We start from the raw sequence: 16,877 nt of genomic DNA on the forward strand, positions 1-16,877 counted from the left end.
TTGAGGCATGAGTTGGATTACAACACACAAAATGTGAAAACAATACAAATGTTAATCTGCTCCTTTTTCTACATCAGAAACAGCTACAGCAGCTACATTCTCTGAGTAAGAACATTAAGAGATATTTCTCTCTGAACATGTTAACTTGTTAAACACAAGTGGAACTAATAACATTAATAATGACTGTGGTATTTTGCACGCAGGCTTATTGGCACACCTAAATGGAACAGTGCCATCATTAGTTACACCTCTGCTCTCCTGCTATGACAAGTACATTCACTCAGCACATGAGAACAAATCCACTATTTAAGGAATGTCAGCTGGTCTCAGCTCATGTGCATTGTTTTTTTATAAAAATTGGAATGTTTTTTTTTATCCAACGGGCACACAGTCCTTTTTTATTACATTTTAAAATTAGGCACATTCATTAAATTGCAGAATAATCTTTTTTGTTTAAAAAGAACAATGTTTAGAGATATTTTATTCTGATAATCAACATAAAACAATAAATGTGAAGAGGTACAGGATTTAGGAAGTAAAGGATGACATGTCTGCCCCATCCCTAGTAGAAATTACACATATGTACACATTCATTTAAAAACAACTACAGCGCAGAATCTCGTGAATGGCATCTGAAGACATTCTGGAAAATAGAAATAGTGCAAGTCGCTGATTTAATTCTGCAATCAAGTTTCCTTTAATTGAGAACCCACCTAAAGTGTTGACTGTCACAACTTGGCTGAATGGGCCCGTGCCCAGTTTGTTCTGCGCCAACACACTGAACTGGTACTCTGTCCCGGCCTCCAGCCCTGTCACCACCAACCACGTCTGAGCCCCAGAAACTGGCATGGAGTGCCAGTCGTGAGGCCCAAAGTCTGTTCTTTTTGACCTGAGAACAGAAACGGAACAAAAATATTCATAATTTTAAATGGTAAACTTAAAACAATAGTGAAAGATATGCTCATTAGTCTCAAGAAAGTGTTGTTCTCTAATGACCTGCTGAAGCTTTGCAGTTTATTGAACCTATATGGTGCATGTGACTTATGTATATTGCTGAGTGTGACTGCATTGCAACAACATCTACTGAAAACCCCAAGAAATATACTGTCCGAAGAAATACTTAGGGTTGAATTTCTAACATATTGTATGATCATAAAGGCAGGAGAAACATGTTTGTTAAACTAGGCCTTTAACCCACAGGAAGCGTTTCCACATCTGCATGCTGCAGACAGTGATTTGAAGTTAAATAAGAGCACTCACACTGGACCGTACCACACAGAAAATGTCTGTTCGAAGCCGCCATCATATCCTGGTTCCCAGGACACATTAGCAGAGGTTGTGGAGGGCAATACGTGGATGTTGCCAGGAGCGTGTGGGCTGGTGCCTGAAAGATCAGGACAGAGAGAGGGAAGAACGGAATACATTTAAAAGACCACAGTCTACCAATTTACTTGTATATATATATATATATATATATTTCAGCTTACCATAGCATTTAATATAGCTTGCAGTGAGATAATATAGATATTATATTAACATGGGTGGTGTATTACTGATTTATTCACATATGTGGGCTCACAATGCACCTCAAGTAAAACAATGAGCATTTTGTTGATGTTTGCACCTCTAAAGTGCTGTGCTGTATCATGCGCCCGCCCGTTCTCGGTGTAATAATGCGACTCTGGCTGAGGTGGTGACCAGCGTAAGGTCTAGTTAGAGAGCAGTAGCGCTGTCTGCAGCTCTGCTCATCCCACCCACGCAACAGATGTGCTGTGTGGCCCGAAGCCAGTTACTTCTCATAAAGGAGAGACCTGAGCACAGCTGCCTCCTCTGCCCTGCTGCGACACCTGTCAGCTGAGAGCCGGTCAGGAGAGGCCGGCTGAACGCTGCCAGCTGGGCCACAGTGAAACCCCTCCTCATGCTGCGGGGCACGGGCTACTGGGGCAGACTGAGTGACCTGCTCATATGTCGAAGACCAGCAGACAATACTTAAAGGTCCCATGACATGGCCATTTCTACTGATCATAATTCCATTGTTGAGGTCTACTAGAATAGATTTACATTGTTCAATGTTCAGCTCACCCACTCTGTTCCGATGAGTCCACCACCGTTACAGCAGAACATCAGTGATTATGTGTTACAATGGCTTTTGTTAGCAACCAGAAAATGACACCAGTAATGACAAACAGATGAGAATGCTGCGTGGGGTCTGGGTGCCGTGTTGGCGGGACGTTGCGGGGCTCGCTGCTCCGCCCTTTGAGGCTCGAGGAGCGGACAATGTGAGCTGGATTACTGGTGTCGTTTCCTGGTTGCTGCGTGGGGTCTGCGAGACAGTGAGACACAGCTGAACTCAGCCTACACACACACACACACACACACACACACACACACACACACACACACACACACACACACACACACACACACACACACACACACACACACACACACACACACACACACACACACACACACACACACACACACACACACACACACACACACACACACACACACACACACACACACACACACACACACACACACACACACACACACACTCTCACACTCTCACACTCTCACACTCTCACACTCTCACACTCTCACACTCTCACTCACACTCACACTCACACTCAGCCGCGGCTGATAAGGCTGAGTGAGTATGTGTGTGCGGAAATCCGTGGAGCCGCGGCTGAAAAAAGATAAGGCTGAGTGAGTGTGTGTGTGCTACGTCACTATAGTCGTTACGTCGTACGAAGAAAAAAATGGAAAAATCTCCAACGAGGCGTTCTGGGGCAGCACAGACAGGTATTTTCCATGTTAGAGTTTTACTCGCTACAGGGTGTACTTTGAGGGTTTGTGACCTTACAGAACGTTTACTCTACATGCATAAAAAAAAGATTTAAAGGAATAATTCTCAGTTCCGAGAAACAAGCTTACTAATATTTTAAAAGGAGGCTACAGCCAGAAGACAATTACTTAGCTGAGTAAAAAGTAAGCATAAAGTATTTTTGTTTTGTTCAGATTAAATAAAATAATCCTTGTGTATTACTTAGTTTATGGGCTGGTAATCTTTTTTTTACTTTTGGATTGAGCCAGGATAACCTTTCCCTGTTTCCAGTCTTAAGGCTAAGCTAGCTGCAGGCTGTAAATCTTCTTGTCTAAAAAAGCTTATTTACCAAAATGTTGAACTATTCCTTCAACAAGGAATACACATTTACATGTCTTCTATTTAAGCACTAATGTAGTAAAACACACAATAGTGCTCTTTCCAGTGAAAACATTTTGAGTCATTGAGTCCTGATTTTGAAAATATTAAATAAATTGAGTATATGAATATATCTTTCTAGCCTTAAGATAAATGTTTCCACAAGAATAAAAAGAAAATGTTGGCCTCCGATTCCTATATACATGTATATTTTATATCCTTTAGTTTCCATGATAACCACAAGTTAGTAAGGCTGTTACACAACTGTGTAAGACATTTATATTTTCAGAATGCCTTCTATTACTGCTACTTAAAAGTATTACAACTAGTTATCAAATTCTAACCCCAAGAATTTGCATTAAAGCTGATTACATTTCTACAATGCTTGACATGAGGGGCTTGTAGTTTTAACATTTGGGTATCTGGAAATTCACAGTACAGTTATGCTTGCCTTTGTCGACACTTAAAAAATGTCATAAAAGTTCATAAAGATGTCCTTGGTCCATGACTCAAAAAGACAAAGGGTGTAGTTACGATTTTGAGCAGAGGGAAGGATACCACACTGTAATTACAGAGTCAGGCTTTAAATTAAATTTATAAAGCTATTTCAGATAGGATCTAATGCCATTTTAATGATGCCCAAGGGGAAATTGGGCAGACTCAAGGTGTTTGAAGCATGAGGGTCTTATCATGCAAATCACTCAGACCACACACAGCAAAGTGAGGTCACAATGAACTCAAAATAACTGAGAAAGATCATATGTTTGAGGAAGTTGAGAGCCATGTGCAGATTTTCATACCGATGACTAGGATTCGCGTGCTGGCAGTGATGCTTGTGACCACATTGGTGGCTACACACTCCCATTCTCCGTGGTCCTCCTTGCTGAGGGACAGAAACTGTAAGCTGCCACTGGGTAGGATGTTGTGCTTACTCTTGCTCGGCTTCCCCACCTTTAATGGACATGGAAACTACAGTTACATGGTTAAAAAATGTAAATGCACATTTGCTGAGAAGATTCAATGGGAGTGAATTCATGCTGTTATTGTGAATTGTACCTTTCTCCAGGTAATGGATGGTATGTCAGGGTCTCCAGAAGCAGCACAGGGGATAGTAAGCTCTCTCCCAGCCTCCTGGCGATACTCCCCCCCAGGCCTCACATTAAAGTAAGGGGGATCCTGGAGAAAACATACAAACACAAGACCTATGATGCAGTCTTCTGGGCACATCAGTGTAACATGACGCAAACAGAACAAATAGGAGCAGTGATGTACCTTTAGCACCAAAGTGGCAGGGGGGGACATGCCCATGGTACCCAGGGCGTTGTAAGGCACACAGGTGTAGGTGCCCAGGGAGTCTTCTGTTGCCTCCGCCACCCTGATACTGCCATCCTGCATCAGGCTCCAACCGGGGTACTGAAAGACAAGCGGACATCATGATTACAGGCCTCCTTTTTTTTTTTTAAAGTGGATGCTTACAGTATGTAATGCAGGCCTGCTGTCAACAGCGGGGCAACATATTGTGTGACCTCAGTGACAGTAGATTAAATCAAAAGAGCAGCAGATGGAGCGCTCTGAGCAGAGAGATACTTTATCTACTTGACACTTGTTTGAAAATGAAGGAATTCCTCTTAAGAAAAGGACAGCTTCAGTTATCTGTTACACTGAAATCTAAGGACAGTGGTAAAAGCATAATCCATTACAATCATCTAAAAAAACTCCCTATATGCTTTAAAGGTAACATATTATGCACATTTCTGGTTTATTTAAAGTGTGACAGTAAATGTATTGTAACACCAAGAGGAGACTAATGAGCACTAACCTTCTCTACTCTGAGGGGATAGCCGTCTTTCTCCCATTTCACTGATGTCACAGGCGGGTTGGCGTCCACCGGGCAGCGGATGACGCCTGGCAGTTTCCGTGGGACATAGATGACAGGCGGCATGTTGATCACACGGGCAGGGTCTGCAGGGAAAGTAAAGATCTGTGTCAGGGATCCGAGATGCATCATCAATTTAGTTTGATGTAATACAGAAAACAACAAACGGGTTCATTGCTAGGAATAAAAGAGGTGAAGTTGAAAAGGTAAGTACTAAAGGTTGTACAAGGATGTAGTGTTGGCCTGTTAGATTACACATGTGTGATTCAAATGACCTCTTATCTTCACATTTGTATTTACACATACTACATTTACTCTATGTATGTTGGCTTATCAATGTTACATTCTCTTAATGTGGTAAATATAATTTTGACTGATTGTTTTCATCATATTTTCACATTTATACTATTTAAAAATGTTTTTTTAAAAAGTACTTTACAAATATTTTATAGTATGAAAGTATTTGGTCTTAACACATCAAACCAACATATTAAAACTGGTTATATTTTCAGCTTTTTATTATTGGTTCATATTACAACATGGAATCGAGATTTTCAATGAATTGGTCCTGTCCCTGGCTAAAAGTTATTGAAATACCCTTAATAAATTACTCTAAAGTGATTTTTAGCCAAACAGTAGGTTAACCTTTTATCTCTGAGATGCCTCATATAAACAGAGCCAAATAATGGGTTTTTTGCCGCATCCTGGCCACTGCTTTAATCCTTGTCGGCTGTATTTCAGTGTATTGATGAAATCAGTGGCTGCAGTGCCTCTGAATCCCCTGCTCTCTCTCATACTGTAGCACAGTAATCATTGAGCAGCGGAAACTTGGGAGAAAATTGCCTCATCACCCGAGGATTTGACAGAACCTCAGATGGGCAACAGTGACGTTTCTCTGTCTCACCCCAGAGCTGATGAGCAGAGAGGTCACCATTTTATTTTTGGGGGATCCAGATTCAAAAGAGACAGGGGGAAAAAAATGGAGTCTGAGGTCGAGGCTGTCTCCATCTTTGTATTCAGGATTTAAGCTGGAGGCGGGATAGATAATAATTGTATCATTAAAATCCACTCAGAATATGGAAATGTTTAAGAGGCTGGGTCCAAACAAACTATGTGACTCTCTGTCATGTCTGACCTTGAAATCCAAGAAGGTTACTTTGCATTACAGTGGCAGAGCAGCGCTGCCAAATACAGCAGCCTCCATACTACTGTTCCCTCACACTCCTCTTCACACAGCTCGCTGTACCGTCTCCCCGCCCCTCCCCCATCCACTTTGTTGCCAGGGTAACACTCACACTGAACAATCAGGTAGGCTGATGCCGAGGGGGAGATACCGAGGCTGTTGCTCGGACTGCAGGTGTATTTCCCAGCATCTTCTGGCTTGACCCGGAAGATGATAAGTGTGCCGTCGATTAGGATGCGCACTCGGAGCTTCAGATCACTGCAACGAGACACACACACACACATCGTGTTACAGAAACACACCATCAGGACAGGGCACACATCTATTTGCTCCTTGTGCTGAATTACATGAAGGAGCCATAAGGGAGCAGCAGAGAGTCAAACAGCAGCTGCCTCTCATAGAAAGAACACGGAGTACAGAGCAAGACGTTCAAATAAATCTGCTAATTGCCATAATCGCCAAATACTACAGCCCTCATGGTTCCCCCTTGACGGCATTTAAAATGACTGTGATGATGGAGCACATATTCTGTTTTTTGTTGTTGTTTTGTTGTTTTAAATGGAGCTGCTTTCCTTTTCGTGCCACGCAATTCAAGCTCAAACTGAATATGTCCAGAAATAAAACAAAACCACTTTTAAGAAGATCCTGATTTATAAAGGTTCGTAATGGTAATTAATAAGAACAATAGTTCTGTAACCAGGTTGTGAGAAATCCCTTTAACCGATTGGACCTTACAAAATCCAATCAACAATTTATTAAGCATGATTTATTATGGATTACGAACATTTATACAACTGCATTACAACCTAATACAGTAAATAATGTGTTACAAATCAGAAACCCAACTGTTGCTCCTAATGGCTTATAACGGATCTGCAGAGTATAAGTTAATTAATTTTTAATTCAAATGAAATTTCCCAGTTGGGAGTTTTTACAGATTATTATGAATTATTTTGAATGCACCACTTATAACCTATTCTGCCATGGTAACTAAACATAATTTATATGTTCCATATCTGTTCCACAAATATAATTCTTTCTTGGCCTGTGCTCCGATCCACCAAGTTTCATTAAATTGCAAATATATATATATATATTTTTTTGTGTTGGTAATCCTGCTGAAAGACAAACCAAGCCAAAAATATAACCTCCTTGGCAGAGTTAAAAAATACAAAATAAAGTAATACAACTCACAGATACTGTTACTACTTTTGAACTCCTACACCCACAGATAGGCCTTAAACCTGCCTCCTCACATAACAAGAAGAAATAGATCTGTCATTTCAGTGTCTGCTTTTGTGGTAGTCCTTTGAACACTTGTTTTCGCTGCCTGTCAAACTCCTGTTCACTTGTTCTTCCTTTTCACTTGTTCTGTCACTTGTCCGCTGTAAAGCAGACTCTAAAGACCTGCCTGTGGAGGTCCTGGCTGCGCTTCAGAGCATCGCTGCATGAGAGGCATATGATGACAGAAGGTCTGAGTCATGTGATATTTTCATCAGAGCGCACTGGCACTGTCCAGACAAACCCCCCCCACCCCCGCCAGGCGAACTCTTACTGCCTCTGGGGCTGCAGGAGGACAGGACACCAGCACACACACATGCATATTGACACACAAACTCAAAAACAAATCACAGAGACACATGATGTCACTCACATCACAAAGGTTTGAAATAAATTCAGCCTGTGTGGTGATTTAAGTGCCAGTAAAAAAGCCATACATTCTTAACTAAGATGTTTCCCTGAGCTTCAATACAAAAGTGAACTTGAGCATAACTTTACTTCTTAAAGTAGACGTTATCCTCTTCCCAGAACCAGGTGTAGGTCAGGTTGCCAGGATACGCCTCCGCTTGGCAGGTGAAGAGTGCATTCTGGGATATGTTGACAGTGACGTTTTCTGGTGGAGAGACGATGTATGGAGGTCCTGAGAGAAAGAGAAACAATGTGTATTAGTTTTAGTTGTCTACTAGTTTTGTTGTAAAGCTAGTAGACAGTTTTTTGGGGGAATAAGCTTTACACAGTGGCTGATTTACAACTTGACTGCTAATTTGGCTAACATGGAGCCATATTAGCATTTATTCAGAGTTATGTATCTGGTGTCTTGATGAATGAAAGTAAAATATTTACTTTAAGGCTTCTGTTTTGGTCTTCTTGAATTCCTGAGGAAAATATGCTCCACAATGTTCAGCTGCAAATGGCTAACTGTATCTGTCTGTCGTCTGGTGTTGAGCATGAAGTGTACAAGTGGGTCGAGTCAACCAAAACAATTCAAATTCAGACGGTAAAATCAAAACATTTATAAAATGAATACATATATTTAGAAAAAACGTAATGACCATTTGAAAAACAGTTATATACAGTGTTATGCAGTGCATTCTTCATAAAACATCCAATACAAAATACATATGCAACTGGACTGCAACTGAAATATCACTTGGGATTTAGCTCATCACTGACTTCAATTGAAAAAATTTCGGAAAAATAAACAAAAATAACCATTTCAACAAACATACAATAAAATAACATCAGATTTTACCGTTTTGACGGTTGACTTTAACAGATTGACGGTAGAGAAGGTCGCTGAAGGGATGAAAAGTATTGTTAAATCTTAAAAATCATATTGAACTATATGCAGGCCTTTTCTGCTTTCACTTTGGATGGGATTATGGACATTTCTTCCAGGAACAAAGTGAGAAAGAACACACACTATGTATTATTTACAATACATCACCACAGTCTGATGTGAAATACAGCGTGTAGGCAGCTTCTGTGACCTTAATAGTAGTTGGAGTTGGAGCTTTATGCATGCTTCACATTGTAACCTTTTCATCACAGAGGTGCTCTAGGTTCGCTCTTAACGCTATAAAACTGCAGAAGCCATGAAAGGTAAGCTGTCTGTTATGAGTGGGCCCAGACACAAGCCTTCTGGTTATTTTCCTCTCATCGTGCACAGCTTTAATGCATCAGGTGGGACCGCTGACGGCACTGTGCGAGTGTCTCACATAACAATTAAAAACAGATCACAAGAGGGAGAATCATGACTCCTCAGATATCTGCTTGTTATTGCTCTGAGTCTAAATCGTATCCCACAATTCATTCCACGGCGCTTTTCATGCCAAATGCTCATCCAAACTCTAAAACAAAAAATATTTTATGAGGTGAAATAAAACACTGTTTTGGTGCTTGTTCGGCGGTTGTGTATAATACACCCCACTGACATTATTCAAGTTGTTGCTGCATGGCAGAAAACTAAATATCTTACACGGTGTAATCAAATCAAGGAGCCCTATGAGATATTCTTTAATAAGTTCCAATATTCAAAAGTCTTCTTCCGATATAATATCCCGCTATATCTCAATTTGAGGAGCACTGTAGCATATGTTGTCCAATGTATCTGTTATCCAATGTAAATACACAAACTATTCCTCCCCACAGAGACTGATGAATAATCCATCATTAACAATGTACTTTGATGATAGGAACACTCTTCTTTCTGTTTTGCGTTTGAAAAAACTGAATCATCAAAGTCTGTCCATATGGGAAAAATACTCAACAACATCTTAGATAAAAGAAAGGTTTACAATCTGAATTTTTTTTTGACCGTAATTGATTGGTTGTTGAACCAAAAAAAAAACAGAAACCAAAAACAAAAGTGTTTTTTTGAAAAGTTACGGGAATCATCTTTCTTTTTTCAGACAGATTTAAAAGTATATATTTTTAATAAAGTTGAACATTTATTTAAAAAAAATACTTTATTTCTCAGGAGCGTTAAAGTTTATATAACCAATCGCAGCCTTTTAGTGTGCTCATCACAATATTATCATAATATACGTTCAAACAAAACCTGTTTCTTGTTATACTTTTGGTTCATTCTGATAATGTGAGGACTCTTTTCTCACATAATGTCACGACCTAATTTTTGTATTATAATATATACTGTTTTTATACTGTTTTTTATTATAATATATACTGTATATATATATATATATATATATATAGTATATAGTATAGTACATATATATATATATATAGTAGAATTCCCACTTGATTAGTACATGAGTACATTATGTCCTGTGATACTATTCACCAAATTGTTTGTTGTTCAAAAGGCCAAGAATGTTCAAGTTAAGATCTACTAAAAAATAACCCCCATCGTTCTCATTCATAACACTCCGTTCGATGTCTCACTATGGGATGCGCCACATCGCGGAGCAAACAGAAGCATCAATCTCATTACGCCAATCCTGATTGGCTGGTGATCTTGACGTCAACGTCAGGGAATCACCCCCTATAAGTAGCTTGCGCCACGACGCATGCGTCATTCAAACACCTCTTCTCGCTTCAGAGCACATCTCTAAAGTAGCCGGACAAGCTTAACGGTCCACAGACTGAACCCAAATCCAAAACATTTCGGTCGACGGGCGCTCGCCGGCTACTCCTTCTGCTTTACAAGAAGACGGTAATACTAACGCCAGTTAGTATTAAAATCGACCTCGCCGTTTCTTTCCCCGGAAAGTAAGGTAAGGTTTTGATTTTTCTCAAGCTAGCTACGCACCTGTTGCTAGCTAGCTTCCCCTTACTACAGACACCACGATAGCGAGGACGCTTTTCTTTTTCTCTCTCACGGAGGGGAAAAGGATTAGAAGTATATTGACACACCAGTCAATATTCTTTGAGAACAAAGGACCCACACCATCCCTTTTTCTCCGGATTAAGGATGGGTTGGTAACACTTTTCTCTCAACGACGTACTTGTTACGAGCGGGTCCTCTCCACGCCACGAGGCGAACAAGATGGACGCCTCTCCCCCTCACACCAGAGGAGTCAGGGACTCGGAGGCTCGGTCATGCGGCTGCGGGTTGAAGATAGCAGGCACAGACTCACACCAGGTCTGCTCGTCCTGCCTCGGGCTGGAACACGCCCAGGAGGCTATCGACAACCCCGGCTCGTGCGGGCATTGTGCCCGTTTCACCCGAAAGAGCCTCCACCGACGGCTAGCACACCAAGCTAGCTTGTTGGAACAGGACTCCCTCATGTCCACTGATTCGCTGCGGAACCGGGATCCCACGCCGTGTCAGGCCGGGACCCGGTGGCGGCAAGGGACGCGGGAACGGAGCCCCACGCATCACCAGGCGGGAGCTCCCGGCGAGACCTCACCATGGTCTCACCCGCAGAGGATGTCCTGGAATTAGCATGGAGGACGAAGAGGACACCTCTGAGTCCCTCCCTCCCTCCGGTCTTCCCGGAGATGTTGGATGAGGTGTCTGTCTCGTGGAGGGACCGACCCTTTAGCAACAAGGCCCCAATCCAGGGTGCCTCCTCCCTAGACTGCGACGGTATGGAGAGGCTCGGCCTGCTCCGCATACCGCCGATGGAACTGCTGGTGGCAGCCCACCTCCTACCGAGGATGGGCCCGTCACCAAGCAGGAACCCCACGCTGCCAGCGAAGGTGGACCGTTTCTAGTCGACCATGACTGAACAGTCCTACAGAGCCGCAGCGTTGTCCGCCAGGGCTCTGAACGTTTCCTCACTGCTAACCGCCTACCAAGCGGAGCTCTGTGAGGATATGTCGAGTAATCCTGGACCGGCCGTTCTGGACGAGTTGGCCGCGGTCACAGACATTTGTCTCCGTGTCCAACGCTGCGCCGTCCAGGGCAAAACAATGGCGGGCAAAACAATGGCGATCATGGTGGTGCAGGAAAGAGCTAGATGGCAGCGGCAGCCCTTCGTCCAAGCTGCCCCGAACCCTGCTCGGTTCAAAATACCGAAAACGCAGAGGTCGCAGTCCACCCAAGTCCCCAGCCCAGGCAGGGGACGAGGGCGAGCTGGCCTAGAAAATCTCCAGTTCCGGCTGCAGCTCAGGCTCAGCCAACCCAGAATTTTGGCCAGCAGTCGAGGAAGAAGAAGCGAGCGGCGTGACAGCCCCTCCTTCTCCCCTCTGTGACAGAGCTGGAAGTCTACGGTTCCCCAGCTCTAAATGTGTTCCCGCCGCCTCGAGAGATGCCTCAACACCATCCTCAAGTCCGCATAAACACATGTCACACACTTATTGATTTTTCTGTCATAAAACACTTTCCGCTGACGCATCCAGGCTTCGAGCCAAGGGTGCAGCTCAAAAAAATGAAAAGAAAAACAATAAAAACAATAAATAGTCCGTCAACTGTTCCCCTTCTGAGAGCAGCTACGGCTTCTCTCAAAGGGCGGACAATTGACGGGTCGTGAAGGCACCACCGTCACACGCATGCGCAGTGCCGGCTGGAGCTGTAAAGGCACCACCGTCACGCGCATGCGCAGTGCCGGCTGGGGTCGTGAAGGCACCACCGTCACACACATGCGCAGTGCCGGCTGGAGCTGTAAAGGCACCACCGTCACACACATGCGCAGTGCCGGCTGGAGCTGTAAAGGCACCACCGTCACGCGCATGCGCAGTGCCGGTGGGGATTGTCGAAACTAAAACTAAAACCCGCCACGGCGTGCGGAGAGTATTGGTTATTATGAAATGCGTAGTGGCACTACGCCACTGGCCGCACCCGACTTTTCTAGTACGGGGCGCGCCTACGGGTGCTGTCCTTTCACGGAAGGTGGTCACCACGGACGCATGTCTGACAGGCTGATAGGGTATTTACGAAGGTCGCCCGGTGAGGGGTCTCTGGAGCAGAGACCTCCAGCGGGCGCACGTAAATCACCCGGAGCTTTTAGCGGTGTTCCCCACCCTAAAACGCTTTCTGCCTTTTCTCAGGAGGACACCATGTCCTTGTGAGGACAGACAATACGACCACAGTATCGTGTATGAACCGCCAAGGGAGGTTGCGTTGTCTCCAGTCACACACACTGGCACACAAACTGATCCCTTGGAGCGGCAGACGTCTCCTCTCTCTGAGAGCGACGCATGTACCAGGAGTGATGTACCTCGGGAGAGAACTACTGTCCAGAGGTGCACCACTATATGCAGACTGGACTCCACATCCAAGGATCGTGAGTCCGCTGTGGGTGCGATACGACAGAGCCGCGTTAAATCTGTTCGCATAAAGAGAAAATGCTCAATGACAGCTGTTCTCTTTAATGCACGATCTAAACGCACTGTTAGGCGGGGACGCACTCGTACACGATTGACCTCCGGGTCTTCTGTACGCGTTCCCACCCCTGGCTCTGTTACCCCCAACTCTGGCCAGAGTGAAGGAGCAACGCCACACACTTATCCTGATGGCTCCGCCCTAGCCCGTAATGTACGGGCTGGCGGAGATATATCAGCTGTTGTGCGGGCAGCCATGGCAGCCCCCACTACGCAGGGACAGATTGTCTCAGGCGGGGGGGCGATCCTTCACCCACGCCCAGAGCACGGGGCACTATGGGCCTGACCCGTGAGTGGTACAATCTGAATACAGTGGGACTCCCTCAGAAGGTGATAAACACTATTCAGAGTGCGAGAGCTTCCTCCACCAGGTCTCTTTACGACTGTAAGTGGAGGGTGTTTGAGGAGTGGTGCCTTCAAGAAGGACACATCTCTTTTCAATGTCCTGTCGGGGTGATTTTATCATTTCTACAGGACTTGATCGATAAACGCAGAGCTTTCTCCACGATCAAGGTGTACCTGGCTGCTATTGCTGCATGCCATGTGGGCTTTGAGGGCAAGACGGCTAGCCAACATCCTTTGGTCTGCCGTTTTATGAAGGGAGCTTGCAGGATCCTCCCTGTCTCCAGGTCACTGGTGCCCTTATGGGACCTGGCAGTGGTCTTAAATGGGCTCAGAATGACCCCATTTGAACCCCTGGAGGGAGCTGACATGAAACATCTGTCACTCAAGACAGTGCTGTTACTGGCATCCGCCAAGCGGGTCAGTGATATTCATGCGCTGTCTGTACATCCTTCATGCACTCAGTTCGCCCCAGGGCAAACGAGAGTGTTGTTGAAGCCCAACCCTGCCTTTACACCAAAGGTGGTTGGTTCGTGTACCCCAATTGACATTGAGGCATTTCCTCCGCCGCTGGTTTCCTCCGGGGAGCAGCAGCAGGATTTGCTGTGTCCAGTCCGTGCTTTACGCACATACATGGACAGATCAAAAGGAGCTTCGTCTTAATGACCAACTCTTTGTGTCCTGGGCTAACCCTCAGGGCAAGCCTGTTACTAAGCAACGGCTCTCCCACTGGATTGTGGAGGCAATTGCTTTGGCCTATACGAGTCAGAGTTTGCAAGCACCTTCGGGTCTGCGGGCTCACTCGACTCGGGGTCTGGCTACATCCTGGGCTTTGTTCAAGGGTGTTTCCATCCAAGACATCTGTGCAGCGGCGAGCTGGTCCTCGCCGCTCACTTTTGTCCGCTTTTACAGGCTGGACGTCTCCGCTCCAAGCGTGGCCCGAGCAGTGCTGGGCACCTTGTTGAGTCGGGACTGTACCTGTTAAGTTCTGGTTGGTTGGTGATTTTCGAGATAAGCTCGTCTGGCAATACGGAAGCTACAATTTCCCATAGTGAGACATCGAACGGAGTGTTATGAATGAGAACTATAGGTTACTTACGTAACCCCAGATCTCAGAGTAACATGAAGTGAGATGTCTCACCAGACGGCCCTCCTTGCTATGGTGAAGCGAGAAGAGGTGCTTATTTTGAATGACGCATGCGTCGTGGCGCAAGCTACTTATAGGGGGTGATTCCCTGACGTTGACGTCAAGATCACCAGCCAATCAGGATTGGCGTAATGAGATTGATGCTTCCATTTGCTCCGCGATGAGGCGCATCCCATAGTGAGACATCTCACTTCATGTTACTCTGAGCCCTGGGGTTACGTAAGTAACCTATAGTTTTAGACTTATCTCTACAAAATTACTTTTTAGTGTATTAGTTAATTACGGGGCACTTGCATTATCCGCTTAACATTGCAATGCAGTATATACATGTAGTATTGTCCAGTTTTGATATGATGGAAGAACATGGAGAGCCATAAGTCCACATGCTCACCACTGCTGCAGAGTGTGGTGGTTTAAAAGAGGGCGGCTGGCTGGAGGCTTGCAGACTTTATGCAGTTGCATCACACGCACCACTGGTTACACTATCTACTGGGTTACAACACAATGATTTTTTTAATGTGTGTTTGCAGTCAGTGTGTGCACATGCATTTACTATACGGGGCACAAAGAGTAGAGTAATACCTCCTATCCGTTTGCACCTATAGAAGTCAAGCATTAAAATACTTACTTACGCCAACCATAGGAGTGAGATGCTCTGTTGCTTATTAAATACACAGTGTTAACTCCCTGCTTTATCAGGAGGCAGAGAGATAGAGAGAAATAGCACTGGAGGCTGATATCACCACCATCCATCTGATCTGTGTCTAGCAGAGAGCCTAGTTAATGGACCGGAGACAGACTGTGACGCTCTCACAGACAGACCCTGCTGTACACACATGGATGTACACACATGCACACACAAGCTCCAGACTGAGCTATTGACTGACTGAAACAGACTCAGAAGGTGTGTTACATACATCAGTGCACCAGATAGTTGCAAGGCTGTGCTTTTGAATGCTTCTACACTAAATGCCTTCAAGTATAAATAATAAAACTACTTCAGCGATGCAAATGCAATATTTGGCCTGAGGTAGATAGTAGGGAACATTTTAATTTCAGAATCTTGAGATCCGTTCAGATACATTTGTCAACAACCCTTATGAATAAACCCTAATGCAAGCGCCTTGCTGCAGTGTGTTTCATCTCTACATACAGTACCTTGAACCAGCAGACGGGTGGTGTGCAGCACCTCTCCCTGGTCACTGTAGGCCCGGCACGTGTACGCCCCTCTGTCATCCCTAGTGATGCCCAGGATGGTGACACTGCCATCATGTATCTGTGGTGACATGGAGGGGAAACAGATATAAACCCAAACTCTGATGCAAAACATTCACATAATGTTGCAAAGGGCAAGTAGTAGAATATTCAGATTAGATGTCTAATGATAAATCAATTGACAGATAATCTGCTTTATATTTGGTAATTAAATAATCCTTTGATTTTCTCTGGGCAATAGTTTTCAAACTTCAATGACTCGAATTTCTAGAATGTGAATATTTTTTCTGGTGATGGATTCATCAAGGGAACCAGTTGCAGATTAATTGATCTTGAAAAAAATGGTTAGATGCAGCCATAATTCAGATTATTTGCTTAAATCAAGGTACCCATACCACACTGTTAAACACACTGAATAGTAAATAAACATGTATTAGAAATGTGTGCTTACATACCTAAAATAATCAAAAGCACTTGATGAGGATATTGTGTCCCTTTCAGAGTTTTTCTAACAGACTGCTGTTAGTTAATATATTTTTTTATATGTACAATCTTGATTCTAGTGGGCCAAAAAGCACAATATTTGTAATAAAATAGTATAAAAGCAGTACCATGGGAGCAGTCTCCCACTGACCATGACAACACATAAGAACACCCATGTTCTTAAATTAAGTTTGTGGTGTGTCTCTACTCCAGGGGTGTCAAACTCAATTTCATCGCGGGCCACATTCGCATAAAGGTTGCACTCAAAGGGCCGGTTGTAACTATATAAATATATAATATATATATATATATATATAAAATAATGTATTATATTACATTATTGCCTCTGAATTGG

At 44.0% G+C, this 16,877-nt stretch overlaps 1 protein-coding gene across 2 annotated transcripts in view; it reads right to left on the bottom strand.

The window, feature by feature from the left end:
• Positions 1 to 16,877, bottom strand: part of igsf9ba (immunoglobulin superfamily, member 9Ba) — a 77,924-nt gene that overhangs the window by 23,337 nt on the left and 37,710 nt on the right. Inside the window, exons 5-13 of one of the 2 annotated variants that reach the window (XM_034097773.1) lie at positions 15,983 to 16,100; positions 8,047 to 8,188; positions 6,380 to 6,525; positions 5,028 to 5,170; positions 4,481 to 4,621; positions 4,265 to 4,384; positions 4,009 to 4,159; positions 1,261 to 1,384; positions 714 to 889 (exon numbers count right to left, since the gene is read on the bottom strand). In XM_034097773.1, coding sequence (XP_033953664.1) covers positions 714 to 889; positions 1,261 to 1,384; positions 4,009 to 4,159; positions 4,265 to 4,384; positions 4,481 to 4,621; positions 5,028 to 5,170; positions 6,380 to 6,525; positions 8,047 to 8,188; positions 15,983 to 16,100 — 1,261 coding nt within the window. Of the gene's footprint in view, positions 1 to 713; positions 890 to 1,260; positions 1,385 to 4,008; positions 4,178 to 4,264; positions 4,385 to 4,480; positions 4,622 to 5,027; positions 5,171 to 6,379; positions 6,526 to 8,046; positions 8,189 to 15,982; positions 16,101 to 16,877 lie in introns of both variants that reach the window. The other variant, XM_034097774.1, reaches the window with a different exon arrangement.

This window comes from Pseudochaenichthys georgianus, chromosome 13 (assembly GCF_902827115.2).
Source record: "Pseudochaenichthys georgianus chromosome 13, fPseGeo1.2, whole genome shotgun sequence".
In the NCBI taxonomy this organism is placed as follows: Eukaryota; Metazoa; Chordata; class Actinopteri; order Perciformes; family Channichthyidae; genus Pseudochaenichthys; species Pseudochaenichthys georgianus.